Source organism: Malaclemys terrapin, chromosome 3 (genome assembly GCF_027887155.1).
Source record: "Malaclemys terrapin pileata isolate rMalTer1 chromosome 3, rMalTer1.hap1, whole genome shotgun sequence".
NCBI lineage: Eukaryota > Metazoa > Chordata > Testudines > Emydidae > Malaclemys > Malaclemys terrapin.
The window spans coordinates 60003464-60028227 of NC_071507.1; the positions used below are offsets into that span (position 1 = coordinate 60003464).

Genomic DNA, 24764 nt, shown 5'->3' on the forward strand with positions numbered 1-24764 from the left:
TTTAGCCTTTGAGTAAGCCACCCCAGCCTTTTCATTATCTCAACTGGCCTGGGAAGCTGTGAGGCCCATATGACAGGTGCTGTGGGTGAACAATAGGGGCACTATTTAATCTGAGGGAGACAGGGAGTAAAAAAGGGCTGTGGATAAAAGGAGATTGGATCTTTTATGAGGGCAAGAAAAGCAACAAAGAGAGGTGCCAGCTATGGAAAACCACTTATAAAAAGCACAGCACTATAAGTATCAAATAAAACCACCCATGACTTAAACACATTCTTTCTTGCTACACTCACTTTCAATGCAGTATGAAAATGTGCCTTGTATTTTGTTCTGCTGCAGACAAAAGAAATTGACGTGAAATATCCAAGCAAAAGGAGCCTACTGACAGACTCATAAGATCACTTCTGCTTCCAGAGGGTAGAATTTGCTTCCTACTGAATTGTGGTTAACTGTTTTCTCGTGTGGGTTACCTCTCTAAAACCCAAAGAAACAGTCTGACAAGTGGAGTAATATTTCAAAATGTCAACTGACTCAATTTCCTGAAAGATTCAGCAGAATTGACGAGGTAGAGTTTGAAAGTAGAAAGATTCCACCCAATCGTAACATATGTTCCATAACTGTGTTGAAACTTTATTCACTCCTGCTTTATTTGTTATGCAAATCTGCACTATGTTTTGGGATGTTCATGTTGTTCCCTTAATATGGTTGTTTCAGCAATGTAAAGAGTTATAGGTAGTCAGTAAAAGAGGTACAATTTCAAAAATGCAGTCATATATCAAATACCCCCAGGTAAAGAGGCACAAGAACAGAAAAATAGGAACATGTGATGGATTTTCAATCATTGGCCATTTTAAACTCAAGACTGAACGTTTGTCTAAAAGATATGCTCAGGTTCAAATAAGAATTAATTCAGGGAAGTTCTATGGCCTGTCATATGCAGGAAGTCAGATGAGATTATCACAGTGGTACCTTCTGGCTTTATAATCTATGAACACAAAACTGCTATAACCTGATCAGAGCAGTGGTCAATCTAGCTCAGTGTCTCATAGATAATTCAGAGGAAGCTGCAAACCCCCCCAAATAGGCAATTATACAGTAACTTGCCCAGATCCTTCCTTTATATAGGATTTAAAAATAAAATAAAATGTAATGTAACTGTAGATGTTTTCATTATCCATCAACATCCAGTGTTTTTTTTTAATTATACTAAGCTTTTGGTCCAAATGACATATGGCAGAGAGTTCCACATGGTAAATGTGTATCGTGAAAAAAGTTTTCCCTTTTATCAGATTTAAATTTGCTGCTTTCCAATTTCATTAAATGTACTCTTGTTCTGGCTTTAGGAGAGAGAAAAAATAAACTTGCCTGATTTACATTCTCTATCCCATCCACTGTGTTTATCATCTCCCTTCTTGTCTCATCTCTAAACTAAACAAACACAATATTTCTAATATCACTTCATATGGAAATTTTTCCATGGGTCTGTGACCCCTTTTGAAGAAGCCTGCACATAATTGGGCATTCCCAAGAGAAGACAGAGATACTGAACAATCAATACATTGACAGATTTATGTTTTTAGTGAACATAAGAATTCTCATACTGGGTCAGTCCTATGGTCCATCTAGCCCAGTATCCTGTCTTCTGACAATGGCTGGTGCCAGACGCTTCCGAGGGAATGAACACAATAGGGCAATTTATTGAGTGATCCTACCCCTGTCATCCAGTCCTAGCTTCTGGCAGTCAGAGATTTAGGGACACCCAGAGCATGGGGTTGCATCCCTGACCATCTTGCCCAATAGTCCGAGATGGACCTATCCTCCATGAACTTATCTAATTCTTTTATGAGTTATACTTTTGGCTTTCACAACACCCCCTGGCAACGATTTCAACAGGCTGACTGTACATTGTGCAAAGAAGTACTTCCTTATGTTTGTTTTAAACCTGCTGACTATTAATTTCAGTGGGTGACCCCTAGTTCTTGTGTTATGTGAAGGGGTAAATAACACTTCCTTATTCACTTTCTCCACAGCATTAATGAATTTATAGACCTCTATCCTATTCCCCATTAGTGGTTTCTCTCACCTTGCTACTAAACTGCTAAGCTTGAAAAAAAGAGCACCTACTGTAGATTATAGTTGCCTGTGATGAAGGTATACATTGTTGGAGAAGGCTGTTTATGTAGGGAGCAATTTAGTTTTCTATAAGCAGTCTCACAAGAGCACTACTTTGATATCACTTTGTGTTTTACACACCAATAACTGAACACCCATACCTATGGCAGGATTTCCCCCCACATTTCTCTCATTTTTATCTTAATTCCACTTATTTCTTCTCATTTTGCTCTGTTTTTCTTCCTTCCTGCACTGTCTCTTCTTTCCAGCTTCCCTTCTCGCCTCTCCCCTCCACCCTTTTTCTCAGTACATGTCATCCTCCCCTTGTCTCACATTTCCAACTCCTCTCATCCAACACAGTGCTGCAACTTTTTCTCTCTTTAACCCCTTCTTTAAAAGTAAAGGTCAATACAATTCCTGGGCAAGGCTTTATGAATAAGCCACACTGGATTATCTCAAAGTTGGGAGTTTTTGAATGTCTTACAGAAGAACACTAGCAGGGTCTCTCTCTCATATGCATTATTTATTAAAGGCACGAAATGTACTAGGGGTTTTACCACCACAGAGGAGGACATAGTTCCTTCCCTGAAAATCTTACAATCTAAACCGACAAGGTAGTGGGTGAAAGGGAAGCTGCACAGGGCTCCTTTCCCTGTTTTTTGGCCTTCGCCATTTTGGCCAGCTCAGATGAAAACTAAAGACATGTTCCAAAAACTTGTCTCGTGACAGTCTATTCCCTCGTCAGGAGAAATGAGAGCTGCATCCTCTTACCCCTGCTCAGCTCCAGGAAAAAAAAGGATCAGATCTCACACCCCATTAACGTGGGTGGTCATTCACATATATGGGGGAGGTGTGTAGAGCCCCCAGGCACCATAAATGTCAGTTATCGTCTAGATTCACCCAATCTCCAGTAACATGGGTCACGCTTCTAGCCCTGACACTACTAGTTTTAAATAGGGGTTTGTGCTCAAATCCCCATTTATCTGTCACAGATGACAATACACACAGTACAGGCAGAGGTGTCTCACACCCACAGAGAGAGGGTAAGGGCAGAGGTCTCTCTCAGACACACACACAGGGTACAGGCATCTCACCCCCACAGTGCAGGCGAAAGGGTAACATTCTCATGCCCCCACAAGACAGGCAGAGGGGTGACTCTCTCTCTCTCTCACACACACACAGGCACAGCAGTGTCTCACAAAACCCACACCCCCACAGTACAGGCAGAGGGGTCTCTCTCTCTCACACAGACCCCCACAGTACAGGCGGTGGGGTGCCTCACACCCCCACAGTACAGGCGGAGGGGTGACACTCACACCCCCACAGTACATGCAGAGGATTGACTCTCTCACCACCCTCCACACACAGTACAGGCGGAGGGGTGACTCTCTCACCACCACCATCCCTAATACAGGCGGAGGGGTGACTCAGACACATAGTACAGGCGGAGGGGGTGTCTTTCTCTCTCTCACGCACACAGGGCACCTGCGGAGATTAGACTCCCTCCCAGCTCTTTCTACCGGGGCTCTAGTCGCCCTTCTTGGGGCCGCCGTGGCGGGCTGCGCGGTGGAGCGCACACACGTGTCTGCCAGGGGCGGGGGCAGCCCAGCGGAGCGGGGTCACAGCGGCACATGGAGCGGGTAAAGCGCGGCTGAACGCAGGTCCCCTGGCCTCCCTGTCCCGGATCTCCGGGGTGGGAACCTGACCCAGAGCTGCTCAGCCGAGGCGGAGAACTTTCCCCTCCATCCGCCCCGCATGCGCCGTCCGGGAAGGGGAGTAGGGGCACCAAATTCAAACAGCCGCCGAAGGCGCAAGGCGGGAGGCAGCCAGAGGGAGAGGGGAGAAGAGGAGGGAGGAGACGGTGGGAGGAGAGAGAGAGCGAGAGGCCAAGGGGAGGGAGAGAGAGAGAGAGAGGGAGCCACACAGACAAAAAGGGAGGGAGAAAAGAAAGGTGTGGGGGGGAGGGAGAGCAGGGCAGGAGAAGGAGGAAGAAGAGCGTCCCAGTCACTCTCCAGAGAGAGCCTAAGGCTGCTGTTCTCTTCCTTGCGCCCCACCAAGGCATTTCCAGCGCCCTGCTCGTCCCTGTGCCTGAGCCGTCCCCTCCAGCACCATGGTAGACAGGGGCCCCTTGCTGACTTCTGCCATCATCTTCTACCTGTCCATTGGGGCAGCTATCTTTGAAGTCCTGGAGGAGCCGAACTGGCAAGCAGCGACGGAAGATTACAAGGACAAGAAAATTGAGCTGCTCAAGGAGTTTCCCTGCCTGAGCCAGGAGGGGCTGGAGAAGATCCTGCAGGTAAGTGGGGGCAGCTGCCTCCTGTCGCCTGTTCGGGCTGCTCTGGGGGTGACTATGGAGGGTTGGCCGTTTGAGAGTTTCCCTGCATTGTGTGTGACCCTTTTAACGAGGATCTCAAAGCGCGGTTAAGAGAGCTTCACAAATCCTCCCTGTGAGGCAAGGCAGCGTTAGTAACCCCTAGCCGAGACAGGGAGAGCTAAGGCTGATGTCTCCTTGACCAACATCCTCCCAATAACAAGACATGTGTGCGTGTCATGCGATTACCCCTCTGAGCCAAAACTTTGAATGAAGGGCTACACCGCAATAGTGCTTTGTGTTCCCGTAAATGTCTTACAAGTCTCTTTAAAAGTCCCTGCCCCAAGCAGGTTCCTGACTTAGCTGGGACGCCTGCCATGCAAAACCTAGGCCCTAAGTAACTCAAAAGTTTACGTCTGGGGGAGATTTCTAACAGGGGAGGGCCAGTCTTCGTGGGAGGTGTGTGTTTTGAAGAGTAAATTCCCAAGTAGGGTGCACTTAAAACAGGTGTATGCATGCCTTTAAGGAAGGGGGAGGGGAATTGGTTTTCTAACAAAGTATTTTCATTCATACCTATGGGGTATGTGTGTGTGTTTTTAACATTTGAGATTTCATGAAGAATTTTATTTTTAAAATGAGAAAGGCGAGTTTGACAAATACTTTCTCTTAATTGGTGTATTGAGTTTGAATCAACTTCCTATAAATTTCACACATTGCAAAAGTGTCAGTGCTGAGCATTCAAGGTGTTTTTTTGTTGTTGTTGTTGTTGGTTTTTTGTTTTTTTGTTTTTTTTGCCAGTTGCAGGCTGGGCATGTGGCTTCCTTGGGGCACAGGCCAGCAGACTGGGTTTATATCAGCAGGTGATGTGCTCAGTAGGGTTCCCCCCCCCTTTTTTTTTTTTCCCTTTTCCTTTTAAGACAATGCAGTATCTTGTATAGTTTTAAAACACATCAAACTGAAAGGAATAGTTGCGTTTACAATAAAAACGTGAGGTTTTCCACTAAAGGGAGAGATGCTAATTTTTAAAATACAGTTGGTTTACTGTAAGCGTAATTTGCCTGTACTGTCTGTGAAACAGTGGGTAGAGTGTTAATTTCATTTCCCTTGGTTTCAAAAAAGTATTGACTCCTCCTTAGGCTGCCTCAATAAGGTACTACTCTGGGGAATTACACTACTGAACTGTTTGCTGATGCATTACTGTAGCAACTCTTTAACAGATGAGATTAGCAGAGCTACCACAACTAACAGATTTCCCCTTCTTTTTTGAACTCGATGGGGATACTTTTGGATATCTGAATGGACCCTAGGTGGTGGCATGAGAATCAGGGAAACAAAAGATGAAGCCAAGCAATTGGTGCACTTGATCCTCTTCTTTGCTTGGCCTGTTTTTGTTTTTTCTATGTGCTTAGTAAGTTCTACTTTGAAAAGTTTGCCTGGGATCTGTGTTTAGCTCTAATAACTTGGTCTGGGAAAAACTTGGGTTAAGGGGAAACCAGTTAAAATTGTATGGTTTGCTTGGGTGGGAAGGGTTACAATTTGAACTTCATTTTTATGAAGCTTAGTATATGTGAAGGGGTAAATACTAGATATTTTAATACACCAATTACCGAGAACCCCATATAATATGGTGAGTAAATGCAGCGTATAGTTTAATCTTTGTAATATATAGCAAGTCTATTCTTTGCATCTCACTTAACCTCCATGATTTGTTACATCTATAGCACTGGACCGCTTCCTAACCATAAGGAGTGGTTGGTGGTGGAGGGGACGGGTTCCATGTATGTATAACTCCTCTTTACAGCTACTTAATAAGATTCAACAGATCACGCCGTAATACTAACCTGTTAGTGCCTTGCTATGCATCTAGTGTGTGCACTAATTGGCAAAACCATGTTGTCTGTCTCTTTGGAGCCCGTGCAATACTTTTTACATGTAAAAAACACATACACTCAGTGCAGCCATATATGGAGGTGAGCAGTGGAGAATGAAGAAAATGGGGTTGGCCATATGTTTGGTCCTAGCAGGGCCAGATTAACCTTTTGTGGGCCTTGCGCCAAACATATTTGTGGGTCCCCATGGGGGCAATGGAGCATGGCGTGGGGGGGTGTCGGTCCCCGGAGCGAGGGGCCGGACAGGGGCATGGCATGTCCGCTCAGCCCAGTGTGAGGGCATTATTTACAAACCAGCAGTTGCCAGATGCACAATGGCCCGCCTGGCCCTGTACTGCCAGTGTGCCCTTCCCCTCGGGGGTGGGCCCATGCCATGCCACACATCCTCCTCCTCCTCCCCCCCCCGGAACACGCCCCCACCCCGATTCCCGATGGCCAGAGCCCCCTGGACCCGCTATGCCCAGTACCCCCCCAGACCCTGCCACAAATTAACAGCGCCTCCCTGCCAGCAACCCCATCACAACTGCCCAGCACCCCACAAAGAACCCCCACTCCCTAGAGCCCCAACACACAGATCTTCCATGCCCCCTCCCAGCCAAACACCCCCTCCAGACCTCCCAGAGACCCCACTCCCCCATGCCCTGCCTCCTGGCACAGTCACGGGCCCTTCTGACTGGCCTGGCTGCCCCTCCATGTTTATGGTGGGGCAGCTGAGTCAAATTTTAGTGGCATTATGACCTCACAGCTGGAGCAACACTCTGGCAGCAGCTGTGCTAATTTAGGACAGGACCACTGCTTAAAAGGGGCTGGGCCAGGGCCCCTGCTGGCTCTGCAGCCTGTGGAACTTTAAGCAAGTACAAAAACCTTGGGGGGGGGGGGCATTAGCTCACCCAGCACCTCTAAATTGATGACACTGCCTCAAAGGACAGACAAGTTTTCCGACAACTGACTGGGAGTGAATCCTAAAGTGTCTTGGCAAAAAGAACTATGGGATACATCTCCAGACACACATGTGTGAATGCAGAAACAGTGAGGACACAATAATGAGGGTAGGCTTTGCTGTGGGAATGTTCACACTCAGGTTAGCCTCACCCAGGTGCCAGTCACCTTGGCCAGCTGTGCAGTGAAGACAATACCCAGTGACTTTTCTTTCTATTGCCCCTCAGGATTCTGTCCTTTATCCCTCTCTATGCCTTTATCTCTCTATACCTGCAGCCTGTCAGGGTAATCCACTGGTGGGCTGTGAGTAGGGTGACCAGACGTCCAGATTTTATCGGGACTGTCCCGATATTTGCTTATTTGTCCCGCGTCCCGACCTACCTTCAGTCAGGACACGAATTGTCCCAATATTTTGCCTCCACTCACAGGCAGAGCGGAGCCCGGAGGGGGCTCGTGCCCCTCTCCCCCCTGCCCCTCTCCCCCCTGCCCTGACTCCGCCCCCTCCTCCCCCCATTGGATCCCTCCCCAAATCCCCGCCCTGGCCTTGCCTCTTCCCCAAGCGTGCCGCATTCCTCCTCCTTCCCCCTCCCCCCCCCCAGGCTTGCGCTGATCAACTGTATGGCGACGCAAAGGTGAACCACAGCCACTGGGAGCTGCGGGCGGCCGTGTCTGCAGACGGTCAATGTAAACAAACTGTCTCGCAGCCTGCCAGCGGATTACCCTAACGGGCTGCATGTGGGTCACAGGCTTCCCTCCACTGCTCTACACCCTTGTCCCTGTTAGAACTCTTCAAGCTCTTATGGCTTCATTTATCATCTCCATGTTGACTACTTCCAAAATAACCACACTTTTCAATATCTTGTCCCACCTCTCTGATGGGTGTTCCGTTGCGAGCTCAAACTCAACATGGCTAAATTGTGATGCTGATTTTTCCCTTCTCTCACTCCTCTTGGTAACAGTTGATGATGATATTGTTATCCTCCAGGTCATCTAGGCTTACAATATTGCTGTCACTATTGTTAAACTATTGTATATAGTGTCCTAGTGTGCATGGCATTTCTCACAGAGAATGTAAATGTGGAGTGACATCCAGCCCCACTGAAGTCAGTGGCAAAAATCCTATCGATTTCAATGAAGCCCAGGATTTCACCCATGGTACCTGTATTACTTACAGTCTGAGTCATATTTAAATTTTCTTTCCTCATCCGGTATCCGTGCTTTTGTTGACTCCTGCTGGTTCTTAAAACATCTCTAAAATCCATCCTTTTTCTGTCTGTCCCTGGTCATCTGCCTGAACCTCTGGAACCACCTGTCAACTTACTCCCCCTCCAGCACATCCAAAACTACTACGCTGGTAAAATTATCTTCCTCTCCCACGGCTCAAACTGTCATGCCCCTGTTTGAGTCCCTTCATTTGCTTCCCTGAACTTGTCTTCAAGGTTCTGCATGACTCCAGACCCACTCACATCTTTACTTTTGTCTCTTCCCTTCTCTCCCACTACTCCTCTTAAGCCTTCTGCGTGGTTGCTCCTTTTGTATCCTTTCCCCTCAGTACTTGCCTTCTGCAATGCAGCCTTCTGAGGCTTTGAATAGCCTCCTTGACCGGGGCAGCTCCAGGCACCAGCGCAGCAAGCGCGTGCCTGGTGCGGCAAGCCGCGGGGGGCGGCAGTCAGGCAGCCTTTGGCGGCATGCCTGCGGGAGGTCCGCCGGTCCCATGATTTCAGCAGCAATTTGGCGGCGGGTACACCGAAGGCGCGGGAGCGGCAGATAACGCGCAGCAACGCTGCCAAATCCGCATGACCAGTGGACCGCCGGCAGGCCTGCCGCCGAAAGCTGCCTGACTGCCATGCTTATGGCGGCAAAAAACATAGAGCCGCCCCTGGTCGTTGATCTTGTATGTGTCAGTTGACTGTCCTCCCTTCTTTAATATCCCTTCTTCCTGTGAAGCCTTTCAACAAGTGTCCACCAAACTTAGCTTATCTTCTAATAATCAACCCCAAGGAAACCACAAAAAAATGCAGAAAAGGTTAGCTCTGCTGACCTGCTTTATGTAATAGGATGGTGGGAAAGAAAACAAAAATAACAAGAAATAATTTTGTCCCAAGAGCAGGGCTGCATGCTGTCTTGTCTCAGACCCAGCACGCTGTGTTCTGATTTAGTGTCCAATTAAGTAGACACATTGGGCACAAGAACAATGGAAATTCTTTTTGTGGAGTGGCTGCAGAATCTGGTCCTGTGATCTTAAGCTCCAAGAAGCCAGGGACCTTATCAATTTATTTGCTTGTCAAGTCCCATTTAGACTAGTATTTCTATATTAACGGACTAAAATTGCTTTTAAGGGGGACAGTGTCAGGTCAATTTGGCCTAAAATTTAGATTCTGGAAAACAAGGTTTCACTACACTTAATAATAGAAATGCACCGAATTAAAATACATTCTCGTGGAAAAAGGTTAACAAACATTTCCTACAGAATTTACGAATGACACATTGCAGCAAATGCTAGAGCATGAGAACCTGCAGATGAATCCAACCAGTCTGTTTTTACCACCTGCACTGAGAGAAATGCAAAAAGTAAATAATGCAGTGAAAAATAAACTACTCTTCTAATAACCTTATGTAGTGTTTGTAATAAAGGTAAGGACACTTGTTCCCTATTAAGGATTCCTAAATGCAATGTTTGAAGTGTCTCACTGAGGCATGTAGAATTATACCAATGTGCACAGTGTGTATATGTTGTGTAAATGGCTACTTTCAGCCAGGTGACGCTATGGTTCTAGATAAAGCAGTTAAGCCATGTTTCAGTTTTCCTCTGATCAAACCCTGTGTGTCCTTATTTTGACAATTTTACACACGCCTGCAAGGAGATGTTGGGGATTGGTGGGGAGGCACTCACATGCTCAGTGATGTAAATTGGTGTCTGAGGGTCCACTCCCAAAACTTTGTGAAATGCCTTGTGTAATTTTCCACCTCCAAGAAGATTCTGAGGAATTTCAAAACTGCACACGTTAATTGGTCATTTATCTGGAATAACTATAATTTACAGTTAACTAAATTACCAACAAATGATGAACACACAAAGTAGAGGGCCCCAAATGCCCTTGAGAATTATATTTTTAAAAGTCTTTTGCTTTCTAAATCTGCCAGAGCTAACTCAACAGAAGGCTGCATGTTATTTCTGGTGAGGAAGGTTGTCATTTAGCTTCACGGGGCCAGGCAGCATGATTTTTCAGCTGGGCTGGCTACCACAGGAGCATAGAGGAGAAGCTTGGGATAGTTTACAGCAGTTCTCAAACTTATTGCAGAGCAACCCCCTTCTGACAACAAAAATGACTAAATGAGCCCAAGAGGGGGGATTGAAGCCTGAGCCCACCCAAGTCCTACCACCCGGGGGGAGCTGGAGCCCAAGCCCAAGCCCCACTGCCCTGGGCGGGGAGGTGGACAAAGTCCTGCCACCCCAGGCAGCAGGGGGCCAAACCCAAAGTCCAAGCCCCAATGCCCAGGGCTGAAGCCCTCGGGCATTGGCTTCAGCCCCAGGCATTTCGGCTTGGGCGTCGGCTTCAGTCCTGGGCCTCAACAAGTTTTACGCCAGCCCTGGTGATCCCATTAAAACAGAGTCGTGACTGAGTTTGAGAACTGCTGGGATAGTAGCATAAGGCTTGGTCTAAAACACAGTTTTTGTACTGGTATAATTATGTTGGGAGGGGGTTAACCAGCATGGTTGTATTGGTATAACCCCACTACTGTGGATGGAGTTATACTGGTATCGAGGTGCCTTATACCAGTATAGCTTATTCCTGTTCATGTATGGAAATAGCTATACTGTAATGGACCCTTTTATACCAGTATAAAACTGCATCCACTCTAGTGGGGTTGTACCACTTCAACTACAATAGTATAAAGTGGTACAACTTTTTGTGTGCAGACAATGAAATCTGAAAACTTGTACATGCAACCTGCTGTTGCAGCCAGTTGCAGGAGGAAGCCTCTGATAGAGCAAAAAGAAGAACAGGAGTACTTGTGGCACCTTAGAGACTAACAAATTTATTAGAGCATAAGCTTTCGTGGACTACAGCCCACTTCTTCGGATGCACTGATAGAGCAGTGAGGCCAGGTGGTGACTTCTGAAGACCTGCCCACTGCTTTTCTTCCTCTGTTGTGGGAGTGCATTTTCAGCGCAGGGGTAGATGAGGCTATGCAGTCTTCCCCCTTCACTCCAATTTCTTTCATCTGCTCATTATTGCCCCACCCAGCTTGTGAAACACTCAGGTAACAATTGGGAGCTATACTCATGTGGTGAGTCTTACCGATCTTGTTTATTGGGAACTTTTTCTTGTGGCGGTGGTGGGGGCAGCCAAAATATTTCTCTTTGATAAGCCAGTAAGTTTGGCTGGTGGCAGTGACGGAAAGAATTCAAAGCTATGTGTAGGAAACTTGTTTTGGGAGAAAAACCTACAAAAGGAAGAGGAAAAACTGCCTGTTCCAGCTAGTGATGTTTGCTTTCTTTAGGTATTTGTGCAAATAATTAAGGTATTTATTCAAAAATCTTACAACACTAAAACCAGAAGGCCTAAAATATATCTAAAGTAACCAGATAGCTTGACTATTTGGACCAGAGCCCAGTGCTGTGAAGAAGTGCTAGAGAGAACCTCAAGGAGAGCTCGGATTAGTGTGCATGTGGTTTTTTTGGTTTTTTCGTGTGTGGGTTTTTTTGGGGGGGGAGGAGGGGGAGGGTGGAGGGGTGTGTGTGTGGTTGTTTGGGTTTTTTTTTTTTTTGCTAAAGAAAAATACCTGCAAGGCAGTTCAGAGAGTATGCAAACAGGAGGATATAGAAGTTGACAACTTCAGGCAGGATTTAAGGATTTTGACTCAATTCCATTTTGTACATGTGGTGGTTGTGTTTTGTTTCCCTCTCATATTGCACTTCTTATAAAAGAAATAAAATACTTTCTTTGAATGCTTGATATCCAGGGTTCATTACTTCAAAGTTAACATCATAAGGTTTAATTTTGTGTACAATATTTCTCAGGTTTGAGAGCATCTGTAAGCTATTTTTCCAAAACTTGAAAGGCTATTAAGATTTAACTCCACTTGCTCAACGCTCAGTAAAGGGAGTAGAGATTTTTAGTGGTGATTCATTCCCCTCCAAGTTAATAAAGTAATCAAATTAGATTTGCTCTTCATTGAAAGGTGCCATTGGCATATTTTCATAAGAATTGTGTTGTATGTAAATTGGGCACATAGTGTCACAGACCACATAGCTGCCCCGATTTCCTGATTTGCTGCCATCTAAAGAATTGGTGGGGAGAGGCCAGAATTTAATAGTAATCTGAGCTTCGTAGTTTGCACCAGGCTGTCTGATTTTTTTCCCAAAGCAAAATACAACATAGTTTAAATCCATGAAATATTTCCAAGTCTTACATGGTTTAAAAAAATAAAATCGAGCCACCTCCACAGGAATGGGACAGGAGATTGCTAATACAAAATTCTTCTTAAGGGAAAATATAATCGTTGTTAATCTCTAGAGCCAAAGAATTTTTAAAGCACAAATTAAGTCTTATCTCTGAAAGGTAAGTATTGTTTTACACATTTTAGAAATAGGGGAACTAGGAACTTGGGCCTTAATTGACTTGTTTGAGGTTGCTCAGCAACCAGTTGCAGAGGAGGGAATGGAACCTAGGACTCCTGTCTTCTTTGGGATTGCCAACCCTCCAGGATTGTCCTAGAGTCTCCAGGAATTAAAGATTAATGTCATGTGATGAAACCTCCAAGAATACATCCAACTAAAACTGGCAATCCTAGTCTTCCTGCTCTAACTACTAGGTTATGCTGCTTAATAGGCAGTATCTATCTATACTAGGAAAATTGGGACCCACAATTCACCAATAGAAAACAGTACTGCAATACTCTGTAATTTAGGTAACTTCAGAGTGAGTAGGTGGAGGCTGGGGAAGGGCTGGGTGTCTTGTGGGGTTTTTTGTTGCTGTTTGTTTTTAGTTGCTTTATTGTCTAATCCTATTTGGAGCAGGGTTAAATGGCAAGGTGGAAAAATGCCTGAACCCTATCAATGCTACAGCCTCCCCTATTGCCACTATCTGTGGAGAACTCTGAGTTCGAGTTTTCCTAGCACAGACTCAGCCTTAGGTGCTGCTAACATAGTCTCCCCCTGGTTATTTTAGGAAATAATGCATTACATCATGCCACCATACGGCTGTTGCATCACCCCTCTTGCTTCTGAAGCTTGTAAAAATTCAGGATTGCGTTCCATTTTTCCACTGATCTTTTTGGAACAAAATGTTACTTTCACCATAAATAAGAGTTCAGTTTGTTTTCAATTAGATTTATTTTCCCACAATGCTGTTAAATCCTTAGAACAAACATACTAACAAAATAGAGATACAACCAGAAACAAACTACGTTGCAACTGACATTAACAGTCAAGCAACTGTGCAGTCTCTTTAGAAAATAACTAAAACATTTGTTGCTATTAAAAAAACAACTGCAAAACCAAAAAACAAAACAACAACAAAAAGACATAGTTGGGACACATGGCTGAAAGATCATATTTAGCCCCTCTTTAAACAAAGTACTGCATTTGTAGCCCTCTCACGGAGTTCTTAACATAGTGCTATATTTAAAAAATGCTTTTACGGTGGGCGACATGGGTGACTGCCTAGGAGACCGTGGTTGGGAAGAGCAGGGCGCAGTGGTCAAGAGGGTTCCGGCACCCGGGCAGGGTAACCCCTGCCACTTGTGGGTGGCTTTGTTGCCCCATGCGAAGTCCTGGCTCAGCAGAGCAAGCAGGTGGGTCGGGCCGGCTTCCAGGTGCGGGGGTTGTTGCAACTTGCCCCTGGCGAGGGTCTGCCCCAGAGATGAGCTAGGGGAGCCCCGGTGGGCCCAGGGGAGTGCCCTGCAGGGCGGGCTGGAGCCAGGGCTGGCCTTGCCCCTGGGGCTGTGCCATGCACTGGGGAGGGGGGGCCAGGAGAGTGCAGGAAGAGCTACTTCTTCCTGGTGTCTCCTGCACTCACACTGGGCTGCCAGGCGCAGTCTGCCAGCCACGGTAGTTGCTCACCCACCCCCAAATGCCTGTGGAGCAGGGGCAGCTGGAGTGTGCCCGGGCTAGTGGCGAGTATTCCTGGGAGCATACAGCAATGCCTGAAGTTGAGTGGCACTGAGGAGCGGCGCTCCCTGGGGGGCAGATAGGTTCATGGCAGTTCAGGGAAACAGACTCTGTGCTGGGCATGTGCTGTGCTGAGCTTCAGTTTGTGCCTTGCAGAGCTGCCTTCCCCCCTCCCCTGGCACGTCACATTGTCACCAGCTTGGCATTCTGCCCACTGGTGCCAGGCACTGCCAGTGCCTTTTGCAGCGGTCTCTGCTGTAGGTGCACACAGTCTGTACGGTAACTTAAAAGCTTCTCCAGTAAACTCAAGGTGTGTGACTGTACGGTGTATCTGTACTTCAACACAAAGAAAGGGAGCCAAAATACAAGTTCGTCCAGAGTGCCATTTCTGTAAGGCTGGCCCTGCTTTTACTTGAACCATGTGGTAGCCTTCCTGGGGGGCTAGTAGTTTAGTTTCTTAGCAGTGGCTCTCAACCTTTCCAGACTACTGTACCCCTTTCAGGAGTCTGATTTGTCTTGCGTACCCCCAAGTTTCACCTCCCTTAAAGACTACTTGCTTACAAAATCAGACATAAAAATATAAAAGTGTCGCAGCACTGAAAAAACGTTTACTTTCTCATTTTTACCATATAATTATAAAATTAAGCAATTGGACTATAAATATTGTACTTGCATTAGGGTGATCATATGGCCCATTTTATCCATGACAGTCCCCTTTTTAAGCCCTGTCCTGGACGCCCCCACTTTTTTTGGCAAAAATGGGTATTTGTCCTATTTGCTCTTGTCAACTGATCATCAGTTGGAAAGAGCCAATGGAACAAATGCCCAGTTAGCCAACAAAGTGCGTATGACGGTGTGGAGGAACGTTCAGGGGCGTGGTGAGCAGCAACACAGGCACTGGGCCTCAGGCTGTCAGCCACAGGCGGCGTGGGGCTCAGGAAGTCAGCCCCAGCCCTGGGCAGCACAGTGTGACCAGAGACTCCAGGTGGCTTGGGCCAACCCCATGCGGGGATGGGAGACTCGGGCCAGCCCCGTGCAAGCCCAGGGCTCAGGCAAGCATCGCCACCTGGCAGCTCAGGCCAGCCCCATGCAGTGTCCTGTTTTTACTTTGGGAAATACGTCAGCTCTAGTATGTAGAGCAGTGTAAACAAGTCATTGTCTGTATGAAATTTTAGTTTGTTCTGACTGCTGGTGCTTTTTTATGTAGCCTGTTGTAAAACTAGGCAAATATCTATATGAGTTGATGTACCCCATGAAAGACCTCTGCGTATCCCCAGGGGTACATGTGTCCCTGGTTGAGAACCACTGTCTTGGAGGGATTACCTTGTGCAGCAAAATTCCTTTAACAATACTAACCCAACTGAAAATCCAGGTGACTTGGTTTCTAAAGGATGTAGATCATGCGAAGACTGTTCATTTTGACTATTAAGTGGAGTATATATTAGGGGAATTGATTTGGGTGGTAGTGGTTTGTTTTTTTTAATGTAATGATAAAATCTATAGGGGAGTTTATGTTCATCAAAAAGAAACTGGAATTTCAAAATGTAATTTTTGTCAAATGCAAAATGAGAAATTCTTGAATGCTCATTACCTATCACTTAGTATCTCATTATTAACTTTTTTTTGGCAAGTTTCCTACATATAACTAACTGTATCTGAATTTTTTCCCCAACTACCTTGGCTTAAGACCTTGATTAATGACTAATTTAGAAAAAAAGAAAAAAAAGTTGTGCACATCATTTTAAGCCAAAAGGCCCCAATTCATAAAATCACTTGAACACATGTTTAAATTCTACTGACTGTCTACAGGACTCAAGCATATGATTTGCTGAATCTGGATGCAAGTGCCCTTATCTATTCACATCTCTACAAACCTGCATGTGTGAACTTCACTTCAGTTTCATTGGTTTGATCTGCCACGTAGCAGAAATAAGGAGAATGGTGAACGTTTATCACAGAGTTATTTAAATACCCTGGAATAAATTCTGCCCTTAAATTCACTGAAGTTAGTGGTCTGAGAGCAGAATTTGGTCTTCTGTACTCTCCATTCTACCTCAGGTTCAGGTTGTTAAACAAAGACATGACAGAACCCTGGTGTGTTAGTTTGGTATTGGTATGAAGTGCTCCTATTCCTCTTTGATTAACAAGAAGTTGGGATACATATTGCAGTTTCCAAAGAGTTGTGTTCTGCTCCATACATTTCGGCAATATTTTCTTACCATGTGGCATAACTGTAGCCCTGGATATATTTGCATAAATGATGTATTTAAATATAATTTTAAAAATCTGAGTTAACAGGAGGATAAGCCATTCCTCAGCACTCTGCCCGAGCAACTCTGTTTTCACATCCGTCCCTATTTGACTCTCTCACTCGGGTGCATAAGTTCCTGTGACCCAAGGAGCCATTGATTGTCAATTACCTTCTGAAAGCTGTTGCTAGTTCAAAGACCTTGGGTGTTTCTTCCTTTTCCCTAAGAAAACAGCATAAAGAGGGAAGGGGCAAGGAAGCATATAAACAAATTGTGGACCATAGTCTTTCAGAAAGGGCTGAATCTATCACACCATTAGATATTTCAAAAGTTCGTGTTCCATCACCATGCAGGTCTGTAGTGTGTTCTCCATACTCGCTTGGTCTTAGCCCTTGCTGTGGGGTTGGTGGTACAGTAACTTGTGCTCTGGGGCAGTGGTTCTCAACCAGGGGTCCAGGGCCCACTGAGGTGTGTGGGGGGGCTGGGGGGAGAGGGGAGCGCAAGCTGGTTTCAGGGCATCTGCCAAGCAGGGACGGCATTAGACTCACTGGAGCCCAGGGCAGAAAGACGAAGCCCCACTGTATGGGGCCCCCACTGACGCTGAAAACTGAGCAACTAAGCTTTGCAGGGCTCTCTGTAGTGGGGACCTCAGGCAGTTGCCCTGATTGCTACCCCCTAATGCTGATCTTGGCTTTTATATGCAGAAAACCAGATGGTGTGGGATAGGTGAACTGTCAAGTTTTTGTAGCATGTTTGGGGGCCTCAGAAAGAAAAAGGTTGAGAACCCCTGCTCTGGGGATCGTGCTGCCTTCTAAGAAGAGAGGTAAGAGCTGGGCAGGCTTGCACAAATTGGCAAATGCTGAAGGGATTCGGTTCGTGTTTTATGAACGCATCCTCCCACGATTGTGTAACCAGTTTCCAGCTGCTCAGAAATAAAATCCCAGCCTTTCAGACTTGTGTGTCTGCGTGATGTATATACAAACTAGCTTGTTTTTGAAGTCACAGCAGGTGCAATACTCTAATAAAATTAGATAATGGATATGTCTGAGTTGGCTCCATCAAGGGAAACTTCCTCTGCTATCCTAGAAATATGAATCGTGGCTGTCTGTAACAACAAGGCTCTACATATGTATCTGTTATTTAATGTTACTTTGGATTCCCAAAGCAGCTTTCATCTGACAGTCTCTATAGTTTACAAACTACCATAAGTGACAACTCCGTGGTACTTAGCACCCATCAGCAGCCAGCTCTTCCCTCTCCCCCCAGTGCTTCCCGCCTGCCAGCAGCTCCACCAATCAACTCCTCCCCCTCCTTCCCAGCGCTTACTGACGGCTGCAGTCAGCTGTTTTGCAGCATGCAGGAGGCCCTGGGGGTGGGAGGGTGCAGGAATGGAGCCCGCTCAGAGGAGGGGGAGGCACTGGGTGAGGAGTCCAGTGGCACCTTAAAGACTAACAGATTTATTTGGCCATAATCTTTCATGGGTAAAAAACTGCACTACTTCTTCAGATGCATGGAGATCCATGCATCTGAAAAAATGGGGTTTTTTTACCCATGAAAGCTTATGCCCAAATGATTGATAGGCTCTGTCCTGATGGCTAAAGAAGTGTCACTAAGTGTGTGTGGTTTTTGTTTTTAATTTTTTTTTTTAAATGTGGGAGCCTTCTTGGCTGCCTGTCTTCACCTTAAAGCAGCAAAAAAGGCCACAATCAAGTTCACTCTACCCTTTTGTAGGTAAATTGTAAAGCGGGTTTAGATTTTCAAGGCATGATTGTAAGAGAAAACGATTGGGTCTTTGGGACAAGGACTATCCTTTTGTTCTGTGTTTGTACAGTGCCTACCACAATGTGGGTCCTGGTCTTTTACTGGGGCTCCTAGGTACTACAATAATATAAACAATAAATATACTACACTCATTACCTGTGTGGTGTATATTTGGTGTATTTGTGATAACTTTGCTGTACAGTATCTGTTTGGAAGGTCCTAGACCTTACAGCTTACTCAGTAAAACTAGTGTAGATACACCTCTTTATTTGACTTCTGTGAAATGTAAGATTTAGCTTATATTTTTGGAGCATCCTGGCTTTATTGGCAAACACTTAAGAATGCATACTCAGCTTTGCAGCGATATGGCCAGCTGGTCAGTTGGACAGATGTCACAACAGCTGCTTTCTCTTTTCCGGCTGAAGAATGTTTTTGTAATGCAGTTTCAGACTAGATGCTAGAAAGAAATTTGCTGCTGAACTTGTGTGTCTTTGAGAGGAAGGGTGTATAGTTCATTTGCTTACAATTTTTCTAGGGTTCTGATGATGAGCAGCTCTTAAGCTAAAGATGTTTCTGCATAGCAAAGAGGGAAATTTAATTGAGCAATGACTTCCTTTATCTTGTGGCATATAAGGAGGAGTAAATAGAGACACTTGCTGAGTCTGTAACAGAAGCAGGAAGGAGAGAAAGGGTAGTGAACGGAAGCCTGCAACTTCACAGGAATTGTGCTAGCTAGTTGATCATTTTTTCAGTTAGAAGATCAAGTGTGACTCAGCTTTCCATACCCTCTGGGTTTTTTTTTCTATGCTGCTTGCCCTTAAATATCAATATTGCCTTTTGCTTTCAATAGCAATCTGTTGGATATGTAAGAATATGCTGCAAATACATAGAAACTATCTTGCTGGTCTAGAAGTGCACACAGTTCAACAGTCAATAATTCTCATATAACGTTTTGGACTTTTTCCAAATAAACTGAAACTGTTCTATGCTAAGTGCAGCTCTTGAAATTAAGTGATTACTGCCCCACAGTTTACTTTACTACGTTGTAAAATCCACTAGCTGAAGTGGAGTCATTAGTGAAATCTTAGACCTATGAATTTGTGTGGGTTTTGACTGTTTATTTGAGTGTAATCTTAAATGTTCTTGGCACTTAGTACTTCTTTGCAAATGGTTTGACTATTTGTGATGTCATATGGGACATATGGAATTTATATAAAATGTTTGTAGGTTAATTTCCAGTTAGGTTAATGTTTGTAGGTTAATTTCCTTTGACTTCTTATTTTTTTGTGTGTACCTGCTGACTCCCCTTGAGAGGAGAAATCAGGAATTGTAGATGGAGGGTTATTTAAAAATTATATTTACTTCATGTATAAAACTAACAAAAGATTCCAGTAGTTTCTATGGGGATCTTATGCAATTGTGGAGGGTTGTGGAGGTGATCTGTGAGATAGCAGATTGGAAAAGGAAGTGTTCATAAGGAAGTGTATTGTTAAGATGAGGTCTGTAGTATGAAAAATTTTTTGTGAATCCTTGAGGTACTGTGTACTCAGAGGTGAAAGTAAGCCGGACTGCACCAGCTTCTGTGCGGGGATTTAAAGGGCTCTCCCAAGCCCTTTAAATTCCCCCCGCAGCTCCGGCAGCCAGGCTGGGGCCGGGATTCAAAGGGCCCGGAGCTCCCGCCGCTGCAGGGAGCCCCAGGGGCTCCCAGTCACCTCTGTAGCTGGGAGCCCCGGGTTGATTTAAAGGCCCGGGGGCTCCCAGCCACAGCTGGTGCCCCAGGGCCTTTAAATCTTGAGAGACCCCGCCTCTTCCAGTTGAGACCACGCCCCCCTCATGACTCCAGCAGTACTGGTAAGTCTGTAAATTACTTTCACCAGTCCATGGCAGAAATGAGGAAACTAGAACAAAAGTTATCTTCACTTAATTATTCCCTCTTATTCTCAAGGAAGTAAATATAGTTCTTACTTTTGTAGTGTTGGGAGAATATAGATCAAAATAACTTTGACATACGTATCCCAGCTTCTCAATGAGATTAAAAATTAAATTGGAGCTTTCATTATAGAGACTTCATCTCAGCTCCTTCTAGCAGCCAAGGACTCCACCTCCATGCCTTTGGCAATGTTCTATGATATTTTTTTAAAACACCTGTGAAGTTCTTCAGTTGTTCGAAGTGTCATAGAACAGTCAGCTTTGGCCATATTCCATGGAAAACATCCACCTGCTATAGTGTGTTTCTGCTCTTAAAGAGAAATTGGAGCAAAATGATATCCTCAACCAAACCAATTTCAAGCGCAAAAGCAACTATAGAAATTTAGGTTATTTCTGAGGTAGGGAAGGTTTAACCTCCTGTTGAGGAATATTTGCAAGTAGAGATGTGAAAGATGCCACTGAGACATCTTCATTCCTTGCTACACAATTATGCCACAAGCTGTGGATTCTTTAATAAAATAAACATTAAAGGAGTGGATCTGGTCACATGCTCTCTGATGTAATTCCATTAAGTTACACCAGTGTCAGAGAGACTGGAATCAAGGCCCAAGACTTCTAGAGTCTTAGGGGGATAGTGGCTACTGTAAAACCATAAAAAGAACAGGAGTACTTGTGGCACCTTAGAGACTAACAAATTTATTAGAGCATAAGCTTTCGTGGACTACAACCCACTTCTTCGGATGCATATAGAGTGGAATAAATTTTAGTCTCTAAGGTGCCACAAGTACTCCTGTTCTTTTTGCGGATACAGACTAACACGGCTGCTACTCTGAAACCTGTAAAACCATAGTGACACACACCTTCTCCCCTGTTTGTGTATCATTTGCCTTATGTGGCTTGAATGAACTGAAGCTGGGATTTTGACTACTGTACACTCTAAGGCAGGGGTCGGCAACCTTACAGAGTGGTGTGCTGAGTCTTCATTTATTCACTCTAATGTAAGGTTTCGCATGTCAGTAATACATTTTAACATTTTTAGACGGTCTCTTTCTATAAGTCTATAATGTATAACTAAACTATTGTTATATGTAAAGTAAATAAGGTTTTTAAAATGTTTAAGAAGCTTAAATTAATTTAAAATTAAAATGCAGAGCTCCCCAGACCAATGGCCAGGACCCGAGCAGTGTGAGCGCCACTGAAAATCAGCTTGCGTGCTGCCTTTGGCATGCGTGCCATAGGTTGCATACTCCTGCTCTAAGGGGTCGCCAAACTGCGGCTTGTGAGCCACATGCGGCTCTTTTACGGTAAAAGTTGTGGCTCACAGAGCTCCCCAGGCCCCCTCCCCTATTCTCCACCTACCAGACTTGGGGGGTGGGAGCTCAGGGCTTCTGCCCTGTGGTGGGGGTAGGGACTTCTGTCCAGCAGGGAGGGGAGTCTCGGGGCTTCAGCCCTGCAGGGTGTGCTTGCTGGGGCTCAAGGCTTCAGCAGGAGCAGGGCTGAAGCCTCGAGCCCCGGCATGTGCCTCCTGCAGAGCTGAAGCCCCTAGACCTCCCTCCCCACAGGGTTGAAGCCCCGAGCCCTGACAGTTGCCTCCTGCGGGGCTGAAGCCCTGAGCCCTGGCAGGTGCACCCCATTTCTTGAACTTCTGAAGATTGTCATGTTGCTGCTCTGAGGGCCAGCAAGTTTGGCCACCTGTGCTCTAAGGTCTTGATTCAGGAAAGGAAGGCTCATGATTTTCCCCGTCCCTTAAGATTCCCTATCTCCCTCCCCCTCAGATTTTTTTTTTTTTTTTTTTCCCCCAGTCTGGAAGCTGGCTGTCTCACTTAATGTACACTAGAAAATCGCCCTTGTTGTGAAATGTGTTCACATCATCACCACCTCTGGGGACATAACGATGCAGCTTTGCATAATGGCACAACTTTGAAATATCTTGCAAGATACTGCCATGCTGAAACCTGAACAAATCTAGTCTTGTTTTTGAGGGTAGGAGTGCATGTTAAAACCGGCATGTGAGAACTTTGTATTTCTAAGGCTCAACATGAAGATATAATCAGGTTAACCACTGAGAACTGTTAATTTAATAAAGCAGTAAAAACAATTATAGGCCAAACTTTAAAGCTGAACTCAAGCTGCGAAAGTGAGTTTGCTAAAGCTGTCACAGTCAAACGAAATGGCTTTTTATTTATTTATTCAAGATATTTTCCACAGGATATATCCCAGTTAAATGTGACAACTTATTTACAATGGGTTCTTGCCCAAGGACTGAATGTGATGCAAAACTGACAAGAAACTGTTTAGAAAAACACTTATTTTCCTGTGCATCCTTTCTTTGTGTGTGCGCGCGCGCGTCTGGCTTTTAGATTGGATGCTCTTTGGGGGCAGAAAATGTCTTTATTCTTGTGTACTGAACACCACAGAGCACAGTGTTAATATCACAATTGTGCTAGACATAGTAAGAGACCAGCAGAAGAGTGTACGTTTTGTTTGTTGTTGTTTTCACTTGTTCACAAACATTCATCCAAAATACGCAATCCCTCTTTCATTTTGAAAGCATCCAGAGCTGAGTGTGGAACTTGTGTTGGAGGGAATCATGACACAACATATGGGACTGCGGTGGATATTGGCCAATGTTTTGTCCTAACAATTGGGAAAACGGGAGTCGTTGTGGTGTGGTGATCAGGACATGCATTAAACTGGATGCATAGTAACATAAGTCTCAAAGAAAAGTTAGCCTGGTCTACACTGAAAACTTGGGTTGACCCATCTATGTTGCTTAGGGGTGTGAAAAATGTACACCCCTGAGAGATGTAGTTAAGCTGACCTAAGCATACAGATTGATCACCAGAAAAATTCTTCTGTTGATCTAGCTACCACTTCTTGGAGGGGTGGATTAATGACAGTGACAGAAAAACCCCTTCCGTCAATGCAGCTGTAGTGTTTGTAGTATAGATGTAGCCATAGTTTTTCTGTGCAATTTCTTTCCCACTACTCCTGTTAAAATAAAACTCTCACCTCGCTGCTCTTAAAATGCATCCTGTCATTGTTGACATTGGAAACTTGCCTTGCTTCCCTCTCTCATTTGTTGAAATGTTACAGAGCAGAAGAGTAACTAATGTGTTTAAGACTCTTGCTTGGTTTTTCAGCAGGAGTATTTCCATGGTAGTTAACTAGTTAGTAAAGATACTGCATTGGAACACCTGTATCGCCTACAATGCAATATCTGCCTCTGTTTTGTAGCCCAAAAAGTCACCCAGTAAAAATGCCATCATCTTACTCAGCACCTCTGAACCCTGTGTGTGTAGAGTCATATCTGCTGATCTTACTCCTGTTAGCTTGTAGCACCCATGCAGCTGTGGAAGAGGAGCAGGATTTTATTCTTCCATAGTTGTTAGGCCAATATTTTTGTTCTCCAGACACAGTTACTGGAGGTATCAGTCCCCCATCCACAGACAAACAAAAACCACCAACAACACTGGCTTGACTTTCAAATCCTTGATAATGTTCTGGCTCATCCTGCTGTAGGTTTCGGGTTGCCACGCATTAGGAAAAAATCATATTTGGATTTGTAAACTGAGAAAATTCTTAATGTAAGTTGTTGTGTCTGTTAACTTTCTAACTGAGCCATATCTTGGTAGTTTTAAAGTGGGAGGACTAATGTTAATCAGTCCTTCTTTGATTAAAATATCTGGACAGTATCTTCCAGCTTTCTTTCTTAACAAAGCAAGACCTTGACAATAATGGCTAAATTTACTAACCTTCAAAACTAACTTGAGACAAGTAAAATCTTTAACCTTTTTACTTTTAGCTGTGTTAAACCTTTCACATAAAAGTTAAATCATCTCTCTCTTTCAAATAACCTCTAGTTGTCTTCACTAAGGGCTGATCTATGTATAATATATTAGTTACTATAGTAAAGTGAGAGGTTGACAGATATAAACATCAATGTGTTCAGTAGCTTGTACCACAACATATTCAGTTGTTAATCTACAGAATTCTAAAGACCCCCTTAAGTTGCTAGACAGTTTGGTTGTTCATCTGAACTTTTTCTCATTTTGCTTAATTGTAACCAATTGAAATTATAAGGGTAAACTTATTCTTCAATTTTACTTCCTCTCCTACAGACTTGTATAGCTGCATTTTGCAAATGGGTAAAGTAGTATAGTGAAATTAACACTAGGGTGCTAGTCAAGAGCTCATGAATCCTTGTCTGGTTGAGAAAGTTGTGCTACTTGAATGAAAGGTGCACTGCTTTTTTTTTTTTTTTTTTTTTTAAACCAATTTAGTTTTGGTTTAATCGAGGCTTTTATTGGTTTGGCTTAAGTCTATTAAAATCAGTTTAAGCTAAATTGAAATAAGCCACATTTAAACTGAAATAAGTCTCCATACTGGTTTGTACCTGTTTAACCAAAATCAGTTTAAAATCACACCTTTAGTTAAACTGTACAGATTTCTTGTGTAGC

The 24764-nt window shown here is 44.6% G+C and overlaps 1 protein-coding gene across 1 annotated transcript in view; it reads left to right on the forward strand.

The window, feature by feature from the left end:
* The first annotated feature begins 4047 nt into the window (after positions 1-4047).
* Positions 4048-24764, forward strand: part of KCNK5 (potassium two pore domain channel subfamily K member 5) — a 56965-nt gene continuing 36248 nt past the window's right edge. The window contains exon 1 of the mRNA XM_054023867.1: positions 4048-4405. Within this exon, the coding sequence (XP_053879842.1) occupies positions 4220-4405 (186 nt within the window). The 5' untranslated portion in view covers positions 4048-4219. The remainder of the gene's footprint in view (positions 4406-24764) is intronic.